The sequence below is a fragment of the Desmodus rotundus genome, chromosome 9 (assembly GCF_022682495.2).
Source record: "Desmodus rotundus isolate HL8 chromosome 9, HLdesRot8A.1, whole genome shotgun sequence".
In the NCBI taxonomy this organism is placed as follows: domain Eukaryota; kingdom Metazoa; phylum Chordata; class Mammalia; order Chiroptera; family Phyllostomidae; genus Desmodus; species Desmodus rotundus.
In genome coordinates, this window is record NC_071395.1 from 1,906,870 (window position 1) to 1,931,158 (window position 24,289).

The 24,289-nt window shown below is 56.1% G+C and overlaps 1 protein-coding gene and 1 long non-coding RNA gene across 4 annotated transcripts in view; one reads left to right on the forward strand and one right to left on the reverse strand.

Moving 5' to 3' along the window:
- The window catches only part of PRSS12 (serine protease 12), a 58,044-nt gene extending 43,922 nt beyond the window's left edge, over nucleotides 1-14,122 (reverse strand). Inside the window, exons 1-3 of one of the 3 annotated variants that reach the window (XM_053911905.2) lie at nucleotides 13,258-14,122; nucleotides 2,969-3,107; nucleotides 779-957 (exon numbers count right to left, since the gene is read on the reverse strand). In XM_053911905.2, coding sequence (XP_053767880.1) covers nucleotides 779-957; nucleotides 2,969-3,107; nucleotides 13,258-13,756 — 817 coding nt within the window. In that variant the 5' untranslated portion in view covers nucleotides 13,757-14,122. The remainder of the gene's footprint in view (nucleotides 1-778; nucleotides 958-2,968; nucleotides 3,108-13,257) is intronic. The other 2 variants (XM_053911903.2, XM_053911904.2) reach the window with 2 other exon arrangements.
- Nucleotides 12,847-20,449, forward strand: LOC123480572 (uncharacterized). Its single transcript, XR_006656634.3, has 3 exons — nucleotides 12,847-13,100; nucleotides 15,760-15,850; nucleotides 19,168-20,449. It is a non-coding gene; the product is annotated as an uncharacterized lncRNA (long non-coding RNA).
- Nucleotides 20,450-24,289: the final 3,840 nt, after the last annotated feature.

Below are 24,289 nucleotides of genomic sequence, written 5' to 3' on the forward strand. Positions count from 1 at the left end.
AGCCCACAGGGGCAGCTCTGTGCTGGGTCTCTGCAGGTTCCGTGGTGGGAGCTGCGCTCTCCCACCCCCAACACCTGCACCCAAACTGAAACTCCCACACAGCACTGGCTGCCAGCACTTCAGGCCCTGGGACATGGGGTTATGCTGCCATCTCCAAGGAAAACGCAAGAAGGACCCAGTGACAGTGTGGGGGCCTCGGGTTGCGATCGCTCATTAAAACACACGATGGTCCCCGGGAAACCCTGGGTCATTGTGGTGGCGGCAGGTCCCACCTCTTCGGACGTTCACAGGGGTGCAGGCGGGTTGGCGGACTGGACCACCCCGCACCTTGCGGCCAGCAAACGGTGTTACAGGATACCTGGCCCCAGGGAGCAACTGATTTTATAAAACTCAGGGGGACACTGGAACCAAGAGCACGTTTCGCCCTGTGGAGGGAACACGTTCTGTTATGGTTGCTGTATTTCATGTCTGGTTTCGGGTGAGTTTCTGTCACGAGTGCATCATGACTTTCCATGACCAGAGCAAGTGTTCCATGTTCAGTAGGTGACATTTCTGGGAGCAAATCAGAGGAAATGGAACACGTCGAATGTGAGGTCAGACGGGACTTGGGCTGTCACACACACCGCTGGTGACTCCTGCTGAATCACGGCCGAGGGACGTGGTGACTCCGGCGTCCGTGTTTGCACTGCGGCAGGAAGAGACTTCACCGGGGTGCTTTGGCCATCTGCAGCTGTGCTGGAAACACGAGGAAGGGAAACAAGAGCACATGTTCTCTTACCAGGGGCGAGGCTGCACCTGACGGCGGCCGCCAGCTCCGGAGGGCACGGCCCACCCCGCCAGACATCCTTCCTGCACAGCAGTATATTTTCTTCATCTCCTCGGCAGCGCACGTCGCCCCAGTGAACAGGAACAGGGCCCAGGCCGGAAAACGGGGTGTGTTTCGCTACTCCTTTTCTTCTGGAAATACAACGATCCAAGTCAGGTTCATCAAAGGCAGGCAAATTCTTTTTTACTTCTTTTCACATGTTAATAGGGTGTTTTTTTAATTTTTTATTTAAAGGCGGGTGAATTTTTATCAGATCATTTGGATTTTTTTAAATGGAAGAAATCCACAAAGGTGGGTGTGAAAGAAAAGGGAAAAAACAACGGATGTTGGGAGTTTAGAGGCAACCCCGGCTGGGTGGAAGTCCCCGCAGCCAGCTGCTCAGTCGGTGTGAGCACCCTCCCACGCACGTGCCTGAACTGCCCACGGCTGATTTTAGGAGACAGTCGGCAAACACAGTGCACAGGAACCAGGGTGGCGTGTGGGCGGAGTGCTGAGGAGAGCTGAGACTGGGTTCTGGGGTGGGCGTGGCTGCAGGTCACTCTGAGCTGAGTCTGCCCACGCTCCGCCTCCCGATGTAGTCAGGAAGAGGCCTGGGTGCTTGAAGACGTTCTTACTCCAGTCCTTTGCCCAGCACTTTCAAAATCATTATCATCCCTATATCTAGGCAAGATAATATCAAGGGAGGCCATCCGTTCACAGTTTTAAAACCTTCATGTACAGGATATGCTAGCAAGGCCTTGAAACCAGTGCTAATTAATACCACACAGATAAGCTCTGCTTTGAAGACATCCAACCAACAAACTTGTGTATGTACAAACTGCCGTTAGGGTTTAAAAAGATTAAATGGCTATCTGACGAACTCGGCGACTCTGCAACTGTCTCTACACAACAGCTTCCATCAGCGGAACAGCGCCAGCTGGGAGCACATCTGAAGCCGGGCCATGACTGCACGGCCGGCCCTGCGGTCCTGCTCACGGAGTGGACACTCAGAGATGCCGCAAGCGGCGGGCAGCTCGTCCGAAGCTCGTGCCTGCAGAAGGCTGGTCTGTACCCGTAGGCCAGTAACCACGTGTGGAGCTCTCCTCTTCCGTGGGCCAGAGCCTCAGAGGACATGCGTCCCTCCCAGACCCCCCATTACTGAGAAGAAAATCACAGGCAGCCACAGTGACACCCGCCCACAACGCGGTTACATCCTCAGGCTGGCCATCAAGTCAGCATGCTTTGTAACCGCCAGGCTCACTGATAAACTCAGTGATTAACAGTCCTACACCCCACAGTTTCTGGGTTGCAGGCTCTGCCTTCTCCTGCTCCAGACCTACACCAACCTCACTTCACACACTGCTGCCTAATGAAGGGCAGGAATCCTCGCTGCTGCTCCAGCAAATCTCAGCCTCCAAGGTTCACCTCCACCCAGCACTCCCTCCTCACCCTCCGCATGGGAGGGCAGCAGGAAGCCGGCCAGTCCCTGATGGTGTCAGTCCCTGCTGACTCGTGCAGCAGACTCGCCTTCCCTTTCCTGTCATCGCGTGAGGTACTGCCACTCACTGGTCACTGATGCGAAATACCTGTGAACTGCAAACCTTCCCGTCTGTTACACCTGCACTGCTCATAACGAGGCATTTTCTGTGCTTCCTAAGATCTCTGGTGATAAAGACCAAGGAAAACATAGGGCATGTACTTGGAAAAAAATGCGGCACGAGAACAGAACAGCAGAATAGCAAAGACACCACCTTTGGCTGCACACCGGAGCCTGTGCTCCGGAGCAAGCCTCTGGTCATTGCAGTGCGTGCCCAGTGCTGCGGACAGCCCCTCCCTCACCCCCCAGCTCGGGATCGGGGGCAGCTGCAAGTGGCAAGTTTAAGCAAGTGACAGCGACCTAGGGCCACCTGGCTCCTGAGGAAGAATCACGATTAGAATCAGGTTCTGTGCGTCCTGGGACCAATTATTTGCTTAAAGATACAGACCAAGGGATGCTTTCCTGGCCTGCATCTCCAGGAAGTGACAGGCGGAGGGCTCAGCCCCAAACCCCGGGTCCTCCTTGGTCAGGGGAGGAGGAAAGGGAGGATGAGGAAGGGAGGCAGGGGGGCCCACCCCCTTCTCAGAAGCTTTCCGAGGGGTCTGGGCGTGGCAGGGAGGACTCACCCGGGCTGCAGCTGGTGACAGACAACAGTGGCGGCAGCGTCATCCCAGTGGCCACTACAGATGGCGCCCCAGGCGCCCCTGGCCCACACCTCCACCAGGCCTTCCGACTCACCCAGGCCACCACGCAGCCGGACCGACCCTAGAGGGGAAAGAATCCCAGGACCTTTAATGGCAGGTAGCAGAGACATGCTGACCGGCCCGTGGGCATGTCTCTCCATGGAGGCAGCCTCTGCCAGTCGCGCGTGAGCTTCTTTCAATACATGAGGGTCGAGCAGGGGTCTCGGTCATTAACATCCTCACAGCAATGTCGGTTTATCCGGCAGACAGAAAGCGTCACTGTAGTTTCAACAGGAGAAACATGCAAGCGGGAGCCTGAGGTCCCCTGCAGCACCCCGAGCCTCAGGTCCCATCCCACCGGCATTCCCGTCACCCATACACACCTGTCATCTCCGGGGGGGCTCGGCTAAGCGCACAGACCAAAGTCAGGGCGCTGCCTGTGACTTCGCCGCCACTGGCTGGGTTCTATCATCTCCCTTCGGGTCTCTCTCTCCACAGAAAGAGTAAAACACTTGCCCCTTCATCCTCAAGTAGAGTGACCTACAGAGGAGGTCTACACTCCCAAAGACTCGTCTGCGTTCCCACGCAGCCTGGTACTCGCAGCCGCAGGGGGCTGGCACGGGGCAGCGTGCTTTGGAGGAACTGGTCCCCGGCGTGGCCTTCCCTCACATGCCGCCCCCACGCCGCTGCCCACAGTCCCCGGTGTGGGTCATTATTTTCAGTCTTTAAAGAACGAAAATTTAAACTCAAGGACCACTGGGAAGATAATTTCAAGTTCTATCCGTTGAGTGGGGATCAAGGCCCAGGTGGGAGGGGCAGGCCCTGAGGGTGGCAACCGAGATGTTTATAGCAGAGACAGCTCAAACTCTGGACACCTTAAGAACTTTGAAAAATCCTGGGGAAAGTCACTTAGAAAGGCTTTTATTTCACAGGTGAAGAAATTAAGTCCTACCAAAAAATTCTGGTATTTATAATATTTCAAAATTATTTTATTATTATTTTGCATATTATTTTGCATGGACTTAGCATAATTTTCCAAAAACATTAGAGTCACAGATGATGCATTCATCTCAGTTGCACTGGCCTGGTCACTGACCACTGTTACTGTCCCCATCGTCATCCTTGAAAACGTGACTATTTAAGAGGAGCGTATCCTACCTCCGGTGACGAGTTCAATGCCAGGTGATCCAAACCAAAGGCAGTAACACACGGGGTCAGCACTGCGCTGCCGCACCCAACGACTCCGGGTGCAGCGTGGCCCTCGCCCGTGCACCTGCCCCTGCGTCAGACTGGGCCGGGCAGCCGGGCTCTCCCGGTGAGTGGTGTGAAGAACTACGTCTGAAGGGTTTAGCCGGATGTCACTATTTCTAATCATAAAAGTCTCCTCTACGAAGAACCACATAATACGTCCTAGTGCGCACGTTGCAAATGCCAGGAGCCTGTTTCACTTCAGAGAAGCCGTTCGCCCACCGCCAACAAACGTTACTGGGGGTGACACATTTACCTCTCACCTCTCTATTCGCCCCGGCGCCACCACCAGCACGTCACCCCCGTCAGAAGGCTGGAAGCAAGGTCTAGCGGTGACGACAGACTGGAGCTCCACTCACACAGGTTGAATCATCGTAGTACTGCATGAGACATCACCAACCACGACCACGAAGGACTGGCGAGTGTCACCTAAAGGACTAGGTGTTTGGGGGGGGGGGGGGGGCCGCAGGAAGTGGAGCCGTCACCGGGACATCAGCCAGCACAAAGACAGAGCCGGGAGCCCCCATCTGCCCGTGGGTCCCCCACCATGTCTCAGACCAGCAAACTGCCCGTGAGCACCACCTCGTGGAACTGCCCCTGCTGATGGCAGGAAACCCACTCTCACCCTGCTCCCCCTTCACCACGTGAGCACGAGGGCCGCCACCCCAGAAAGGCCACGGGCCTGGCAGGGACTCCCAGGCTCCTGCAGGGCCACCCAACACCAACAGACCCCCAGGCACCTCCTAACAGCCCCCTCCCCACCGCTCAGCCTGTCCCGGAGGCCGGGACAGAGTCTGCAGCGTCCGAGACATCTGCCTTAGGCTCGGAGCATTTCTTAATGGCGTACAGTCCCATGAAGTTCATGATTCTTTTAAAAATCTTTTGAGAGCTTTTAAAAAGTCAGTATAGCGATATGCTCCAAGGTAACGACAATGTGAACACACAATTCACACCATGTACAGTGGCTGAAGGCAGGTAGTGTTTTTTTGTTTGTTTGGGGGTTTACTTCATTCTCGCTTCACCTCTTCTCTCAGAATGGCTGAAGTGATTGAGACCCTAAAACCTGTCACTCATTTCCCTCCGTGTCCAGCTCCGGAGGCTGTGGCCCAAACCACCTGAGCAGATGCAGACACGGGAGCACTGTCTCCCCACTCAGGCAAAGAGCCCGTGACGATGTAACAAGCCCGTTGCTACCCCAGGTGCCCGTTGCTACCCCAGATGTCCATCACCACGTTGGCTCTCCCCTTCTGTCTGAACCGCCAAACCCATCTAGCAAACGTGACCTGGCAACAAGGCAGCCCACAGGAGCGCCCGCAGCCCGGAAATGACCATTTCCTACCTCAATTATGAAATAAACCCCAAAAAATCATACTGCCTGGAAACGACTGAACTGCGGGGGCTGTTAGTGGAAGTCTTTAGGTACGGCTGGGAGCTAGGTTAATTCTGATGTTATCTTCTTCCCGCACACTATTCTCGTCTGCGGTTATATTTACCCGTAACTGAAACCGGGTTTAGCAGTGTGGGATAGATTTTACTGAAACCACGCCACGTCAAAACGAAATCAAATTCTCGTTGAACACGCACAGCAGTCAGCGCCCTGGCCCGAGACCCAGCTGGAGTGCATCTGCCTCCATTAGCTCACACCCCTGGCTCACACTCACCGCCACGCCCTGTTCACGCAGACAGTATCGGTGCTCGGAGAAAGTCTGGGCCTGCCTGGGTCACAACGAGATGGCGACTCCACCCACTCACACCGGGCTTTCTGGAACCACATCAACTTTGTCAACTACCCCATGGTTTAAAACACTACACAGGGTTACGCAAAAGAAGTAGACTTTACATGTGGTTAAGTTATGGTGTACTAACAGTAATGCGTGTAATTCTCGCAGGAAATTTCGTGGCTCGTGTGTCTGAACCGTTCACACGTAAGCGACGGCGTGAGTATTCCCAGCACAGGGTGCACCACGGGTGATGAGGTCCAACCCCGCCTCACAGCAACCCACGCGCCTGTCTCCAGAGCAGCTGTCACAGGAAAGGCCATGAGGGTGCCGGGCGATCTTCTGACACCTCAGCCAGCCAGGGGGTCCTCATCCCGGAGACACGGGAGGTCTCTGACCCACCTCTGTAAATTCCGCCCCTGGTGTGGAGGCAGCGGCCGTTTAGTGAATCTCCTTGCCTTGTCACAAGCACCAGCGCTTCCTGCAGTTTGTGACCCTAGTAAAGAGTACCGAGGCTGAGTGTGCATGCCTGGCTCGTGGGAGGAAAAAGCTCATTAGTCATAATTCTGCGCACAGTAACTGTTTTCAACACCGTGCTGGTCTGCGGGCAGGGGGGAGGGTGCAAGGGTGAGACTGCCCTGGAAAAGTAAGATGTGAAAGAGGCAGAAATGAAGGCTTCCTGAGTTTCTGACCACAGCACACCAGGCGCAGAGGGCGATCTCAGGCCATGACACGCGCCTTTCCCCAGGCAGACTACATGGGGGCTCCGAGGGCTGTGTCCTTCACGAGTAAATTCGGGGGGCTTAAACTTCAGAATGAAACCCTGTTTACCTCACAACTGAACTTCCACATTCTCAACAACTACACAATGATTCATTCAGACAAATTTGCTATGCTTGCAAATGGCATCTTAAACCAAGTACACATGCTTTACCAATCAAACCAAGGTCTACATGTTGTTCATCTGCTTATGGCTGAGAAAATGCATGTAGCAGTTCACAGCGCAATTTTTTTAAATTACAGGTCACTATTTTTAATTGCATTAAGTTTCCCAAATGTAAGGACAAACCTCAACCATACTTCTTAGCAGACCCAGTGGGTTCCCCTCAGTGACTACCTGGCTTCCCTTGTCAGGGTCCCCAGGTGGTCCAGCCAACCCTGATGCACCCAGTTCATCACGGTCACTCACGGCACTGTCCGGCACTGTCCTTCCGGAGAGGGCCAGGGGACCGTGGGACCAGCCGGGCCAGTGAAAAGCAGCAGGAAGTAGGGGGAGGTGGGTGCTAGGAAGGGGCGCCCGAGAGGAGGGGCAGAACCACTCTTTGCTCTGCAGGTTGTCCGTCTGAGTGCGGAAGCTGCAGTGGCCACTGCCCCAGGGATCAGAGCCGCCCTCAGCGAACCAGGGCTTCTGGAGAGTATCAGGGCAAACCAGGGAGTCCGGGGCATCCAGGCCACAGCTGGAGCAGGCCGGAGGCACACTTCCCCTGGCACGACCAACAACTGCCCTTCTCACTCGAGTCAGTTTGAACCCAGCTTTCCACTCTTGCCCTCAAAACCATCCTAAATAATCCAAGCCACACCACACTCAGGTTCACAGTTATCACTGTCTGCGCTTCCAACTTTTCTACAGGCATCTTCGTGAATTCTGTATCCATTTTCTCCCCTTAAAAGGCTATTATCATAGCATTTCCCCCTTAAAAGTGTCGTAAGCGCATGCATCAATATGTAAACAATTATCCCTTCAGTGGCTGCCGAGTACCCATCAAATGAAGAGACTCTGGTAGGGCCTTATTGCTGGATAATTAGGTTTGCCTTCCCAATCATGGATCGAATTACTCTTACAGATATTCCCTAAACTCACGCATGCTCACACTCAATGATATACATGTATGTGTGTGTACATATATGCATATGGATGTATACATATCAGATAATCACTCATAAAAGGCAATAGTAACCAGGTATCTATTTTCTTGTACATATATGCATATGGATGTATACATATCAGATAATCACTCATAAAAGGCAATAGTAACCAGGTATCTATTTTCTTCGTTAAACAAGTGTTCATACTAATAGATAATACCCTAACTCAAAGTATTTTATTTATCTTTTTAAGATTAAACATATTGCGGGGACACAGGTTAATAAGATCATAGAGGAGTCAAGTGCACATCTCTACGATACGTTATTGCACTGTGCTCACCACCCACAGTCAAGTCTCCTTCCCTCACTGTGTATTTGGCCCCCTTTACCCTCTACTAACCCCACCCCCTTCCCGCCGGTCACCACCACACTGTGTGTGTCTGTGAGCTTCAGTTTTGTATCCCACGTGTGAGTGAAATCATGTGGTCGTTCGCTATTTCTGACTTATTTCACTTAGCATGCTATTCTCAGGGCCCACGCATGCTGTCGCAAACGGTAGTGCTTCACCATTTCCTGTGGCTGAGCAGGAAGTGCTCCACTGTATGCGTGCACGACGTCCTCTTTGTCCAGTCCTCTATCGGAGGACACCGTGGTGGGTCCGTGCCTTGGCCACTGTGACTGATGCTGCGATGAGAGCAGGGGTGCACATATCTCTGTGAACAGATGCTTTCAAATGTTTCAGGTGGACGCCCGGGAGAGGGGTTTCTGGGTCATGTGGTAGCTGTATTCTCACTGTTCTGAGGAGCCTCCAGGCCGTTTTCCACAGTGGCTGCACCAGTTCACAGTCCCACCAGCAGCGACTGAGGGTTCCTCTCCCCCACAACCGCTCCCACGCTTGCTGTTGCCGCCTTGTTGACAGCAGCCGCTCTAGCAGGGGTGTGGTGGCATCTCGCTGTGGTTTTGATCTGCTTCCCCTCAGAGGCAGTGAAGCTGATGGTCTTTCCCAAACCTGTTGGCCATTCGTATGTCGTCTTGGGACAGGTGTCTGTCCAGGTTCCCTGCCCGGTTTTCATAGGTTTGTTTGGTGCTGAGCTGTGTGAGTTCTTTATGTGGTTTGGATGTTAACCCCTTGCCAGGGCTGTTGTTTGCAACTGTCACCTCCCATTTGGCTGGTTGCCTTTTTGTTTCTTTTGCTGTGCAGAAGATTTTTAGTTTAGAAGACGTCGTCCCATTCATTTATTCTGCCCTTTACTTCCCTTATCTTTAGGGTCAAATTCACAAAATCTTCCCTAAGACCAAGGCCCATGAGTTTGGTGCCTCTGCTTTCTTCTACGTAATTCATTCTTTCAGGTCCTGTGTTTAGGTCTCTGATCCACTGTGAGTTATTTTTGTGCATGGGGACAAACTGTAGTCTAGTTTCATTCATTTGCATGTGGCTTCCTAACGTCCATTCTCTGCGCCACTCACTGAAGAGGCTTTCTTTTCTCCACTGTGTGTTTTTGATTCCTTTGTCAAACATTATTTGCCATATACTGTAAATGTGGGTATATTTCTGGGAAATAAATGTATTTTACAATATATCTGCCTTAGCCTGAAAAGCAGACTGAGCTCAATATTTAAAATGCAGTCAGGAAATGTATCAAATCTGGAATCGCTAATAAGTGTGTTTCAGCATCTGCTAAACAGAATTGAGGTGCAGCCTTTTTAAAAAGGGACAGCTCTCAGCCCGCTGTGTCCGAGACCCTCACTCTCAACACCGGGAGGACTGGGAGGTCGCCGCCTGCAGACCAAGGTCCCCTTCCCGCTCTGTCTCTCTGCATCAGGAGAGTCGAGGGGCGGGGTAGGTGCGCACGCCACACCAGCAGCACGTGACAAAAGGTCGGAGCTATGAACCGTGCTTTCTGGTGAAATCCCAGTTGTTCGGGCCAGCATCGCTTATTGCACCTGTTCTACCCCCTGGTCACCAGTCACCTGCAGCTGGTTCCACTCGCAGCTGTGACAGAGAGAACCTCTGAAAATGGAGTTAAGCCACTGCCCCTTGGCTGTGACCCGGGGGATGGAGGTGACTCCCCTCCCAGTCAGCTATGCTGCCCACTCGCCCTCCCTGCAGAAGTGGGAGGAGCCAGGCTGTTGGCACCCCACACAGGTCACGAAACGGCAGCGGTGCCATTTTCTACACCCCACACAAGGTGCCACACGCCTGATCCTTACTTAGCAGGACCGTCCCAGAATGGGGGCTGCCGTGAGTCCACAGGGTCACCATGCCACACGTTCACTTAGGTGGGTTCTGCCGCCACCCATGGCTTTCCCCGACAGTACCCAAGGGTCTCCAGCACCTCCATCACCTTGACTTCTGGTTGGGAGCACGCCTTCCTGAGCCAGTCTAGGCCATGACTTCACCGGGGACTCTGGGAACTCACCCTGGGAACTCACTGTCTGTGCTGAGCCTGGGTGCCTTTCCTGCAATGACCCTTTACTACGGACTGGCCAGGGCCGGCCTCACCCTTCTCCTTCTCAGACATCCGGGCCACCCACCTGAGGTCCCTGCTGCCAGCGACTCCACCTCCCTCCGCCGACTTCCTCATTTCTCCTGATGCAACTAGATAAGTGGCTCTGGCCTCCAGCTTACTTTCTGAAGGAGGGATCTCACGACTATAAATTTCCTCTCCTTTTGTCCTAGTTGTTTTTGTAAAGGAAAAAGAGAAGGAAAAAATCCCTGGGTATTTTTAAATCATAACAGACTGCAAATCACACACACCGGACCAAAGATGATTCCCGTCCGCCTTCCTCTCAGACCAGACCGCAGGCTACAGAAGGGTCTTCAGGCCCCACGGGCAGTTCTGCCTGTGTAACTGAAGAGCTTGAGCAAAACGGGCTGTGAAGGGAGCACACGCACTTCCTTACAGCGGTGCTGGGAGAGTGACGGAGAACACGCACGCACACACGCTGGCTAACCCGGCGCTCTCGTCAGGCTGGGCTGTCTCAGGGCCAGCTGAGAGCCGAGCCCTCCGAGAGCACCCCAGTTCCGTACGGTTCTTCTCCAGAAAAGGGCGCCAGCGCTGCGTGCTCCTCGCAGAGCCACAAGCAACCCCCCGTGTTTTCTAAATCCCCATTCCACATTCTTTCACCACGCCACGAGAGCTCTGCTCACACTCCTCAGTGACTGGAGGACCAGAGAGCCCTGCGGGACGCCATGTGCCAGGCGTCTCGAAGGGATGAGCAGTGCCTGACCAGAAAGTGAAAAATAAGGGACAGAGTGGTTATCCTGAGTCTGTGAAAGCACTTAAATGGTCCCCTAGCCAGCAGGTGGCGTTGCTGGATTGGGGGATTTACTTAGGGGGTGGGGGCTTGTATGTCCCCTCTGTTGGTTTCTTTTGCTTCTCCACTGTTCAGTCCCTTGACTCTGGGAAGCGCACACGGCTGTCGTGAAGGTTTGGAGCTCAGTCTGGGGGTCCAGCCGGGAGCACTGATTTCCCACAGGGCTGCGCTGCCACGAGGTTTGAGCTTCTGCTTGACACCAGGGGGTGAGAGGGGTCACAGGGCCAGCTACTCCCCCACTTGGAGTGTAAGGTCAGAGTCAGCAAATGAGTGGATCAAAAAGCTGTGGTGCATTTACACACTGGAATTCTATGCAGCAGAGAGAAAGGAGCTCCTACCCTTTGCGACGGCATGGATGAAACTGGAGAGCATTATGCTAAGTGAAATAAGTCAGGCAGTGAGGGACAAATACCATATGATCTTACCTTTAACTGGAACCTAAACAACAAAAGAAACAAGCAAACAAAATATAACCAAAGACATTGAAATTAAGAACAATCTGACAGTAGCCAGAGGGGAGGCGGGAAGAGATAATGGGGGGAAGGGGGGTGGTTTCAGGAATAATTATAAAGGACACATGGACAAAACCAAGGGGAAGGTGGGGTGGTGGGGAGTGGTAGGTGGTAAGTGCAGACGACTATAACTGAACAACAATAACATAATTTAAAAAAAAGAACCAGAGAGCAACAAATCACGACAGTGTTTCAACTCTAAATGTTGCTTTTCTTCTCTCTGCATCTATATACAAAAGATGAAACACAATACAATAGTAGGACAATGGAAAACTGTCAATGTTTGCTGAGCACAAGCTTTCACTGCGAACAATCTCTCTCAGCAAATGCTGAAACCGTGCGGGGGCTCTCGGCTTGACATCACACAGATATTTCATGGCCACATTGTCATTCTGGCCACGGCGGCAAGGAGAGCGATGACTTCACTCCATAGGGTGAAGGGTAATCGCTCTCAACCCTCCTCGTGCTTTCCTTTAACTCAAAGCACTGATGCAATCGGAGGCACAGAGAAATAAAACTTCAGTAGGAGGGGAGCGGCGCTGTGAAAGCCGACCTCCAAACCGCCTCCCAAACCTGCGTCTTTCAGAATCCCCACTGGTGACAGCCCCGCCCTGCAGCTCAGATGGAAAGCTGCTAATTGTTTCTTAGGAAAATTTACACTTTGAAGGACGTAAGGTTTTCTTCTGCAGCTACTGAAAGAAAGGCTTCATATTAAACAAAACCCCAAACTCAAACCGAAGCACTATTGTGAGGCAGATTATTCACTCTCATTAAATCTATTCGTGTGATGCCTGTATCACCACAAAACCAGAGCATCTTACGGACCTCCTCTGTCACCAAGTCCCGCTTTCCCACAAATCACACGCACAGCTAAAGAGCAGCCTCCTCCAGGGCTGAACTTAACCCCCATGGAGCTGTTTCTTCCCCAAGATGGTTCTTGTCTCTACCCCCTTCCCATTCTCTTCTCTGGCCGGTGATGATACCAACCGCTCTCTGCCCCAGAATGGCAGCGTCACCTCGCCGAGCTTTATTTTGGCCCAGAGATTCTGCCACACTTTTTCAAACAGAGGTCAATGATGGAAGTAAAGCAACTGTTGCACATCTTTCCAAATCGGGTGGGGGGGGGGGTTGTCCTATTACACTCAGCACTTCCCTTTCCAGAACAAGTAATGAGAGACTCTCTCTCCTCTGCCGCGCCTCTTCTGTGTAAATATTGTAACGCCCTGAAGGCAAGCTGATCTAGATAGAGAACACGCGTCCCCCGGGGCACGTCCCCCGGGGCACGTCAGCGTGCACGCACACACAAGCACACACACGGTGGCCAGCCGGCCACAAGCCCGCACCCAGGCCCGCAGAGCGGAGCCCGGCCGGAAGCCTCCACCAGCACTGCCGACCGCACACACAGCTCACCTTGTGAGTTCAACGCCCAGGTACCAAGGCGCGTGCCCGGTAACTCAGTGCCGCCGCCACCACCCCGGGCACCGCACCCCCACAGCCCCACAGCCCCACGCCCTCCCCCCGCCAGGCCAGCTCCCTGCCCGCCCAAGTCCTGCCGCCCCAGGCCGCTCACCGTGTCCGCAGTCACAGTAGCCCCAGTCCCCCCGGCCCCGGGCGTTCCGGTAGAAGCACCAGGGCTGGCCCGCGCCTTCGGGGCTCCGGCAGAAGTTGTGGCGCTGCCCTCGCAGGGGAGCCCAGCCCTCTGGGGGCAACCGCTCCAGCAGGGGTGGCACGTCTGCCCAGCGCAGACATGGGGCGCCAAAGTCCGTCACGTTGACCCAGGGCCCGCCCGCAGGGCAGTCCCCGGGGTGCGGCCGGGACGCGTGCCCCGCATGGAGGGGGAGCGGGCGCTGCGCACCAGGCGCCGGCCAGGGCCGCGGGGCGCGCGCCAGCAGGGACGGGGTTGTCCTCGGCGGCCACTGCAGGGTGGAAAGGTGGTAGGAAAAGTGGGGAGCCGCAGGGGGCGGGTGGCGATGACGGTAGTGGAGGGGGTACCCGAGGACCAGATCAGCGCTGACCACTTCGGGGAGCGCCCCTAAAATCAGAGCCACCACCAAGCGGACGGGCATCATGGTGCCAGACCAGCGGGGGTTTGGTCCATGTCCCCGGCGCCTCGGGTCCTGAAGGAGGGGAGGAGGGGCGGGGCGGGGCTCAGGGTCCCTGGAGCCCCCGGCCCGAGCCCGCCGCGGCCCCCGCGCGGACCGCCTCCCTCCCCGCGCGCCTCCCCTCTCGCGTCTCCGCGCCAGGCGCCCGCGGTGCTGAGGTCTGGAGCTCCGCTGGGCGCGGGCTGGACCACAGCCCAGGTAGCCGGCGGCCGCACGAGCCGGAACGTCGCCACCCACTGGCTGCGGGCGCGGACTCCTCTGGGCCCGCCCGGCTCCCGCTGTCAGCCGGCCTGGCCGGCCGGCCCAACCCGTGGCTGGCGCCGCCCAACGCGACCTCGCTGCGCCTAAGCCGGGCCGTGGTGCTGGTGCGGAGGACGGTCCGGCCGCCCCGAGCCAGCGGGCAGCACGGCCACGGCCCGCGCGCGGCGGCCCCGCCCGGCACCCGCCCCGCGGCCCTCTCTCCCCCGCCCCCGCGCCGGCCTCCTGGCCTTGGTGTTGCCCAGAACAGCGTGGACGGGTCCAGCTGCAGTTCTCCCCCGGAGGCCCCGGGGGAAAGTGCTCCGGCCCAACGGGGCATGTTGAAGCCGATTTACCGAACTGAGCTCCTGCAGGACAGGGCGCCCCGTTCGGCCCGGCACCCCTGCGCCCGCCACCGCCGAGGCCCCAACATTCGGTGGTCGACGCTCAGGTCCCGCGCCCGGGGAGGGAGGGGGCCGGAGCCTGTGCGCTTCCTGCCGCCCACTTTCCTCCCGGTGCCCGGACGACTCCGGTCGAGCGGTTACTGCTGGGTCGCCGGGAGGCCCCTTAAAGCCACGTTTCCTTTCCAACCAGAGAAGACGCCTCCGCCACCCAACACCTGCCCGGCTGTGTAGGGCAGAGGCCCGCAGCCAAGCCTGCCGCTGCGCCCCCAGGCCAGCTGTTCCTAGCGGCTCTGTCGGCTCGCCCTTAGTCCCGGAGCCCTCGCCCCACTTGGAAAGCTGGCTAAGGGTCTCTACAGTCACGGGCGCTGGTGTCTGGGGACGCCCTCGGCGGGCCCGGCTCGGCCGCAGGAAGGTGACCGCTCACCCTGCGCGCTGGCGCGGCGGGGGCGGGGGATCCCGTCCCGCGTCTGCCGCACGGGAGGCGAGTCTGAGCGGCGCTCAGCTGTTCGTCGTTAAACCCAGGTTTCCAGTGGAAAATGAATTAATTCCCCACATCTAGTCCCAGTAACCATCTTAGTTTAACTTGTGCAACAATCGTATGAGGGTTCTGTGGTCCTATTGACGAGACATGTGATTTCACCTCCATTCCCGGTAATCAGCGCGTGTACTCTGGACGCTGCACTCAAGGCAGCCCTGCGCGCGGTCTGGGCTTTCCGCGCTCTCGCGCCTGGCTCCGAGGCCGGCCCGGCAGTGCGCTGCGGGAAGGGAGTGAAGGCGAAGCCCCTACGCGTGTGTGTGTGTGGGGGGGGGGGCGCCTATTTCAGTCGTGGTGGCCGGTCCCGGACCCTTGATGTAATTAATAGCTGACCGCTCCCGGGGAGTCACCCTACCCGCCCCCCTGCCGCTCCCTCCCCTGCACTTGCCCGCCCAGGGCAGGCTCCCTGGTCCCGCTGGCAGAGCCCCTGCGCTCCCTTCCCTGGGGCCGCGGGGCTGCAGGCAGAGCCCGTTTCCCGCACACCCATGTAGGTGAGGAGCGGACAGGAGGGAGCAGTGGGCGGAGGGGTGGGGGCCGCCGGAGCCCTGGGCTGGGCCGGGCTGGCGCCCCCGCCCCCGCCGGCGCTACCCGAGAGGAGCCGCGGGTGTGCTGAGGCCCGGCCCGCGGCGAAGCCCACGAAGCCCACAGGGGCGGAGGGGCCCGCGCACCGTGCGGCACATCTGGGTCCCCTCTCCGAGGCCCTACGGCCCACCTTCCTTGGAAAACGAAACGGCAGCTGTGTGACCGGACTAGCAACTGAGGGACCTCTAAGTGGGTTTTGTCCCGTTTCACAGACACGGCCCGACGTTTAAACAGAGGCGCTGGCAACGTGCTACTCCCTCCCCTGCCACGGCCCCGTCCCTGCCCCCCTGCTGCTGCCCACAGGTGAGGTGGACGGCGTCCAGTCCCGCTGCCCTCCGCGCTGCACCCGCACGGGGCTGTGCTGGTGCGGGCGGGTCCGAGACAAACCCTCTCCTCCGCCCTCCAGGAGGCCCCGCCTTCGCACAGCTCCCCCTCGGATGCGCAGACCCCCTCTGCCTAAGAAAAGGGAGGGGGAGGCAACTCCCCCCATTCTCCCTGCCTCCCCACCCCTGGGCAGCAACGAGGCGAGGGGAGGGGAGGAAAGAAACAAACGACATCCTGCAGGACACCCCACAGCACCAGAGACGCCCAGGGGGCCCCAGGAGGAGGCCAGTCACCGCTCCGCTGCCGCAGGGTCCCGTGCTGACCTCGGGCCTAACACCTAGGGGTGGGGGGGGCGGACCTCCCTGCCCCGGGCAGTCTGGGAGTGCAGGTGAGGGACGGTGAGTCAGCCTAGCTGTACTCCCCCGCGGCAGCTGTGCTCTGTAGGAAAATGCAGTTTTACAGTGTTTGGGGGGATCAGTACACTTCACATACATATGGGCTGAATGGTGTACTTTGATTTGGAAATATAACCAATATGCATATTGTTTTTACAGAGTTCCAAAATCCGATGTATAAAATAACTTCTGGGGCAGTTGCATTCACAGTCTGGGTGCTGCCTGTATTTGAAAACCTAAGAGTGTCGAGCTGCACAGCCCGACAGCAGCCCCGAGTGCAACTCCAGTCCAACAGCTGGCGGCCCATCTGGGGCCTGTGGGAGACCGGAGGTTAGGCAAAGTGGTCAGGACTTCATGGGGGGCGGTGGCTGGGAGGACGAATAATAATATGCACATGTAATATGTAGTTAAAAGCTCAATACAACAAAAGACCCAGAAAGTGAGTAGTGCATTGCTAAATGCGTGGCACAGGGACTCAGAGGCAGAGGTCCCCCGTTAGCAGGAGGTCTCTGGCTGTGGAAGTCAAGTTATGCCCGGCCTTGTCCTGCTACTCGCTTCCCCGGCGGCCTCGGCCAGGAAGACATCTGAGGCCCGTGAGGGCAGCGGCCGACCTGTGCGGAGCGACAGAGCGCAACCACGCAGGGCTGCCGACCTCCCGGACACTGGCCAAGAGTGAACAGGGACCCTGCCTGAGCCACTGTTCCCATGACGCCCCTGAAGGTCACCTGGTCTGTGCTTTCCTCAGAGTTAACTGGACAGTTATGAAACAGAATACTTTTTAAGTGTTGACGTGTTTTTGAAAGTCCAGCTAACCTTGGCATGATCCCTATATAAAAGTGAGCTCCACAGAGCCACGTGCAGTAAAAGTGAGCTCCACAGAGCCACATGCAGTACAAGTGAGCTCCACAGAGCCACGTGCAGAGCCACCCAGATCATACGTAGGAGCAGATGGGGAACAGAGACATGGACACAGATCTCTCTCTCTCTCACACACACACAGAGGCGCGAAGTCACCTCAGTCTGGGAATCAAACCGGTGCTCCGCCTGGCCCTGCTCTCATTCACCCTGGGATCTGCGGCCAGTTGCCCCACTTTCCAAGGCCAAAGCTCGACACTGGGGACAAGGGCGCAGGAACCAGGCTCCCAGCAGAGGTCCCTGAGAGCGGGCACTGAGAGCGCGTGCGCATGCTGGGGACTCAGCACTCCACAGCGCCCGCCAGGCAGTGGCACCACGGCACGGTGCCTGCCTGTGAGTCCCCAACCCTTACCTGCAGTGTGGGCACCTGTGCTTGCCAAGTGCCAGGTGCCGCGGTAGCACTCTGTCCCAGAACCACCACCTGCCACGCATGTGTCACAGGGCCGCTGGGGGCAAAGGGTCTTCCTCTCCCCACCACAGCCTCTCCCACCACCGGGATGAGCACACTCAGTCTTGTTCTTTGTCTGGTTGCCAGAAAACAGTACATTTTTATCAATGAACTCAGGTGTCCAGGCTCCCAGGAAAAGACCCAAAGTGTCCCAGCTGCCTGATAAGACCTAACGTGTCAACCATCTACAGTTAACATTGGAACAGGGACACAGAATGCATGGGCAGGACAGAGGGATTACGGGACTTCAGCATCCTGGTGCTGAGTCCGGGGGAGCAGAGTCTGGATGAGGAGATGCTTCCTAGAACTGCCTCCCTTGCAAGCCTGTCCATGTTGGAATGCTGCCAAAGACAAAGACAGCTGAGGCACAACCAAAACGGCCACTTTGATGAGGTCACAGACCTTTTCCCTTAAATTGTGGGCACCATCCATGAAACAGACAACGCCCAGCATTTTGCAATGTGATCGTTTCTTGTCCGAGAAATTAAGTGACACTTATTATTATTATTATCCTGGATACCCTAACCCAAACAAAAAGCCCCAAACCACCAAAAGGTTCGTTTATATTTATGCATAATACTACTATAACAACCAGAAACAAAACTTTCTGGTTGAGCGGAAACCAGGAAGAACTTCCCTTTCTCCCCCATTTTCATAAAACAGTTCCCTTGTGAAGGACTCGTTTTGGGGACTGACAGACACAGTTTTGAAACAGAGACTCATTGGCTGTAATTATAGCTGAGTTGTGTAGTACAACAAACCCAGGGCATTGAAAACATGACGTTACTCTAGTCTTTATTTTTAGAAGGCTTAGAAACCTCTACCCAGTGTGAAAAGGCCTCTGTGACTGAGTGCCCCGTGCGGCCCAGGGGTCATCCGAACGACAGAGCGTGGCCAGGCAGTGAGCAAGGAAAACGATGCCTGGCACTCGCTGGGTCGTGTTGGAGCTCACAGCTACGTCTGCACAAAGGCAGCTTTTTGGAAGGTGCAGGGTTTCATCTCAGAGCCTGAAACAAAACATATTAACTAGTAAGGGTTGGTTCCATGAAAGAACGCCTGGTAATGCAACGCACAGGTCTTCCAGAATGCTTGTCTCTAGAAACACTATAGGTAAACTGTTTCAAAGAATCCACAATGGCTTCGAATGACATTAACCTTCGGAATGGAACTAGCTCAACAGGGCAAATAGTGATTAAAGAAGAAATAAACCTATTAAGAAACAGATCTCTTGACTCTGACAACACAAAAACCTGAGCAGCAACATCAGTTTTAAGAAGATAAAACTTTAACTCCACGGTTTCCGTTCTGAATGTGATACAGGGTTGGAAAGCTATACATTCGGAGTCCCTTCCCATCTGTCTGCCCGTTGAGCCCTAGTGCATACTCCAAGCTCACTTCAGCCGCAGAAAATGAGTATCAGGAGGAGAGTCAGCGTAACTGACTTGACAACTCGGGTGAAGCAACAAGAGTTGACTTAGCTGAACACTTAGTCAAGTTCCTGCACTAATCACACTTTCAACCATTCATTTGATGCATAGTAATCCTTCCCAAGTTCTACAAATACAGTCCTGTTGAAAAAAGAACACCGAAGTTTGCGGGTTTAACCAGTGTGCCCACGTCCCGTCTGGCAGTAAGTACGTTGGTGCGGACACTCGGTCACCTATTGCAGGGACCCTAGTAGACCTCACTGCCCCATGAAGCTCTACTGAGCTGGAGGCTGGAACCCGGCTCTGCTGCGCTGCAGCCATGCAACTGGGAGAAGCAGGTTGCAGGGACCTGAGCTTGGGGGTCTGGCGACTGAGTTCATCAGGTAGGCCTTCACGCATGCGCCCACTGAAATACAGCACTGACCTGCCGAGACGCGGGGTCACCCCACGGTGATACAGCTAAGGAGCGGCCACTGCTGGCCCCTGAGCTACATGCCTGACCTGGCTGAGACCTCGTCACACGGATGGGAGCGGACGGGGAGTGGGCAGCTGCCAGCCCAGGCTCCGGGTGCAAGAGGGCCTGCGTCCACCGCCCTCCGGGCAGTCTACTGCTCTCCTGACCACCTGGGCGAGGGACGCAGCCTTTCCAAGCCCCCCAGCTGCCCCAAGGAGTGAGTGGGAGGATTCCTGTGAAGCACTTACTTGGGACCTGGCTTGTTTATTCGCTCAGTTTGTCTTTACAGGAGTGAATAATATTCTGCGTGGTGGAAGTGACGGCTAAGTGAGGGGACCTGCTATCGTCTGGTGGGCGGCCCACAGACCGGCCGCCAGTGGGTCTGAGGTCAAACTGCACTCGACCACTTCACGGCTCAGAGTGTTGCTAGGCCCTGAGCTGTCTGCCAGTCCCCTCGGAGGGACACCAGCGCGACCGTGACGTGTAGAGCGGTGACAAAGGCTGTACTGGCCGGTGCACAGGGCCCAGCAGGCAGCCTGGCTTCTGGTCCATCTGTCCCTTCAGGCCGGCGTCCTCAGAGGCTGACGGTCCGCCTCCCTGCGTGCGTTCAGAAGCGTGTTCACAAGCCAGACAAGGGGAGCTGGTCGGGAAAAGTCATCACAAACCCTCTCGCCCAATGAGTACTTGGGGTCCCGGAGTCTAGAAAATAACGTGCAATTAATTAAAATCTCAGCTTCTTTGTGAAAGTGAACTTTGTCTTTTAAATGGCTAAGCAAAAGAATTTGGACCAAATTAAAGTGTTCTCGAGCCTCTGAAGCAGAAATAAAATGATACCTCTGAGGACTCAATTACGTACTGATACTCCCAGTTTCCCATACAGAGGTTTTAAGTATTTTTTACTCTATTAAAAATATAAACCACTTAGCTCACTGAATTTTATCTGGTATGTCGCTTTTTGATTTTATTTTTTCAGTGAAGATATCGGTGGTGCCACCTCCATGTTCCTCTGACTCTCAAACGCTGTGACAACTGCGACCCTGCAGTCCGGGTCGGCCACCGAGGCTCCCCACCCCGTGACCTAACACGGCAGGGAGGCCTGTCTTCTCTCTTGGTAATGAGCTACCCGCTGCCCCGGGGGGCCCCCAGGTCTCAGCTCTTGTCACTGTTGGCACAGGCGTCCTCTACCCCAGGGCCACCCTCCTCTCTCTCCAGGGCTGGCTGAAGGGGTCTGGCTTGTCCCGAACCTTCTCCAGACCCCAGCTGTCCCCTTTAAGTTCCCGGGCAGTGAGAAGAAACCGTCCTGCACTTTCTCTGGCCACACTGTGCTTTACTTGTTGTCGCTGACTCTGTCCCTCCAGTGTATTGAGTTCATGGCTAGTTCAGGCCTCTCGTACTTGCTGCTGCCTCTTCTCATGGCCCCTCCCACAGGCTTCCCAGGGCCAGCTCTTCACCTCTGGGCCCTCGGTCAGATGCCACCTCCCCAGACAGGACCCTCTGTGTCCCACTGGAAGCACTCCTCCACGTCACTCTCTACCCCACTGCTTCCTGACGTGACCTTCGTCCCCTCCTGTGCTCTCTGTCTGACCCCACACTCGAAGGCGAGCCCAGGAGGCCGGGGTCTCGTTGTGTGGCTCTCCGCAGTGGCTGCAGATGTTTCTTAGGTTTTCTCGAAGAAACTGAGGAGCGAGTCAAAGTCTTCGCCAGCCGTTCCACCTGTCTAAGTCTTAGCGATTCGCCGAGGTCCGTTTTCCTCCCTGTGAATACCCTTAAGAGGACTGCGGCCCACCATGTTCATTAAAACAGTGGCCTCGTTTTTAAAAGCCCTGGGCTACCTGGTTGGATGCCTCACCACGTTGCCCTAAGTTTCAATGCCAGTCAACGCTGACCCAAACAACTGCCCTTGATGTGGGTTGGACCCAATCAATTGCGGTCCCAGTCAGTCCCCAGAGACCACCCAGTGAGGATGTCATTCCTTAGGGCATCGGCCCCCAAAGTGAGCTCAGAGCCTTTGAAAGTGCCACCAGCTTGCTCCAGGCAATGAGTCTTGGCGGGGGCGGGGGGGGGGGGGGACTTCCCTGCCAGCCCACTCAGGACAGCGAGGGGCCCCAGCCAGGCCCTTGCCAGGCTGAGCGGTCAACAGGCCTCCAGCCAGCTGAGCCTAGGCAAAGTTGTAGGTGTCAAAGAGCCCTGTGCGGCTTGCTGTTCCACACTCTTCCCTTCAGGGGTCATCTCTCTCCTCTAGAAGTGTGTGGCCCTGGGGCCTGCCCCGGCCCCAAGTCCCTGCTGCTCTCGGATTCACCAGGGCCCCACACAGTCCACTCCCACAGCCCCCCATGCCCGGGCCCATTTACAGACACGGGCAGGCGTTCGAAAGAGGCTAGTTTGGTCAATTCCTTTGTGCTAGAACTAAAACCCCCTTGGGGCCTCACCTCCATTGCCTCCAGCCTTAATTGTAGTTGTTTAAACTAACCATCTGCTCTGGAGGTCAGTCCCAGGAAGCAGGGTGGAGGTGAGTGCTAGAGAGGTGAGTGGTGAGGGCAGCAGGTGAGCCCCAGCCGCAGCCAGGAGCCGTCGGGGCTCAGGCCCACTGCACTGGTGCGGCCAGTGTGCTCAGGGCTGTGGGGATGCGGTGCCAACCCACAGGGGCACAGCCTGCAAGGCATGAAGAAGCCGTCCACTGGTGCTTTTGCTTCCCAGGGGTTTCTCACCATCTAGCCCCAGCCGTTCTCCCCTAGGTTTCTAGGCATTTCCCCCAAAGGCTCTTTGTGGGTCTCCACATGTGTGTCAGGCTCACTCAGCCTCAAACCCCCCCTCCGCCCCCGCTTCCCTTTCCCTCTTTAATGGAGGTGCTCCATCGTTTTTCAAACCCGTCTTTTGAAATCTGTTACTTGTATGAGGGATGCACAAGCTCTGGAAGTTCCCCGAGGATGGCATAAAGGGAAAACAGGAGGAAGCCAGATGAAAGGAGAGCCGGATCTGCTTCTCGTCTTCCTGGGGGAAGGGGAGGGAAAGACAGAAACCAGCAGCCCCAGGGAGACCCCCAACGTTCCCGGCCCCTCCTCTGCCTGGCGGGCCTGGACCTTTAATTATCTGATCTCGGATGAGGGAGAGCCAGCCTCCTGTGTCTGCTCTGCTCTCACAGTGTCGTTGCGGAGACTGGCTGCCGCGTCCCCGCGCTCCACAGCCGCCCTCACTTCACCATCGGGCGCATCACCACACTGGGCTCTCCCGGCTGTCCAGCTTCTCGGCTCTCTGGGCCACACTGGCAGAAGAAGAGCTGGCTTGGGCCACACAGTAAATACACAGACGCTAAGGACAACTGATGAGAAAACAAAGGTTTTAAGTAAACTGACGATTTTGTGCTACGCCACAGTGGCAGCCGTCCTCGGCGCCCCGCAGGCCGAGTGAACTGAGCCTGAGAACACAACTGAGTCTCCTCCGTGGAGAAGCAGGGAGGAAGGACGCGCGAGTTTCCAAGAACATTGTTTATGGCAACATAACTTATCCCACAAGCTTAAAACAGGATTGAAAATGTCCGCTTTCTGAGGGAAACCAAAGCACTCTGAGGTTTAAGCGACAGAATCTGTGCGCTGTGACGGACGGGACCCCCACTTCCCTGGAAGCCTGAGAAGACACAGGGGCACTGTGACCTTGACCACAGCCCTGGGCTAGAGTCACCCAGGCAGGGCCCCTCGGGTCGGACACAACCAGCTCCACTGAGCAGCCGCGGCTTCCTCCAGCAGCAGAGGGTGGGCTTGTGGTGAGGAGACTCGGTCTCTGCCTGGTGAGGGCTGGTGTGACAGTGAGGCACACGGATGTTTTCAGAGACCACAGGGGTTTGGAGCAGAGAACGTGCGCTTGGCCAGGAAAACCAGAGTCACTGCCCGGCTCTCGCAGCGCGTGGAGAAAGGCGGGAGGCAGCAAGTCTGAACACAGAGGTGGGCGGATGCCACCGGAACGCCCAACGGGACCACCCAGTGAACAGACAGGGAACTGGTGTTTCCCACGACAGCATTGACTAGGAGCATCAGTGAATTCTGGGGGGACGTCCCACACGCACAACTGTGACCCGCGGCACTCCTCCTCGCAATGATAAATGAACTTAGTAGGTGTTATCTCATTTATGGCCACAGCAACTCTCCAAGTTGCCGCTCTGCACGACGTGCTGGGGTGGGGGAGGCGCAGTGTGCGGGCCGCACGTGGGCACTGAGGCTCCTTCTCATTTCCAGACAGACATTGCGAACTTTCGAACTCACCAACGACGTCTAAACCAAAACAAAAGTGTGAGAGCACGGAGGCTCAGGAAAACCTGAACAAGGCTGGCGGGTGTCAGTCTGCACTGGGTCTGGCCGCTTTGACTGGTGATGACATGCAGCTGAGCCTGTGGGCCTCTCAGAGAAAGAGACATGCGTGGGAGAAGGCATGCCAAGCACGATAATCCTCTGAATTGTTGTTCTCACAAAATGCAGTCATCCGTCTTCCAGACAGCAACGTCGGCCATGACCTACACATTCTTTTATAATGTATCACTGGGTCCATTTAAAGTCCCGAAATGTGTTACTCGGCACAGAAATAGAGTAACAGTTGTCACCGTCGGACTCGGGCCCTCCTGCATGTCTGATCCACAGAGCACGCGCCCCTGCCCACGAGCAGCGCCGCCGCCGCTGAACCCACAGCTGCACTCTCGGCCTGCAGGGTCTGCTAGGAAAGACCTTCTGTAATGGGTGTTCCCTTCCCGAGGGCTGTTTCAAACGAGGGGTTTTCCAGCTGACGAGTGTG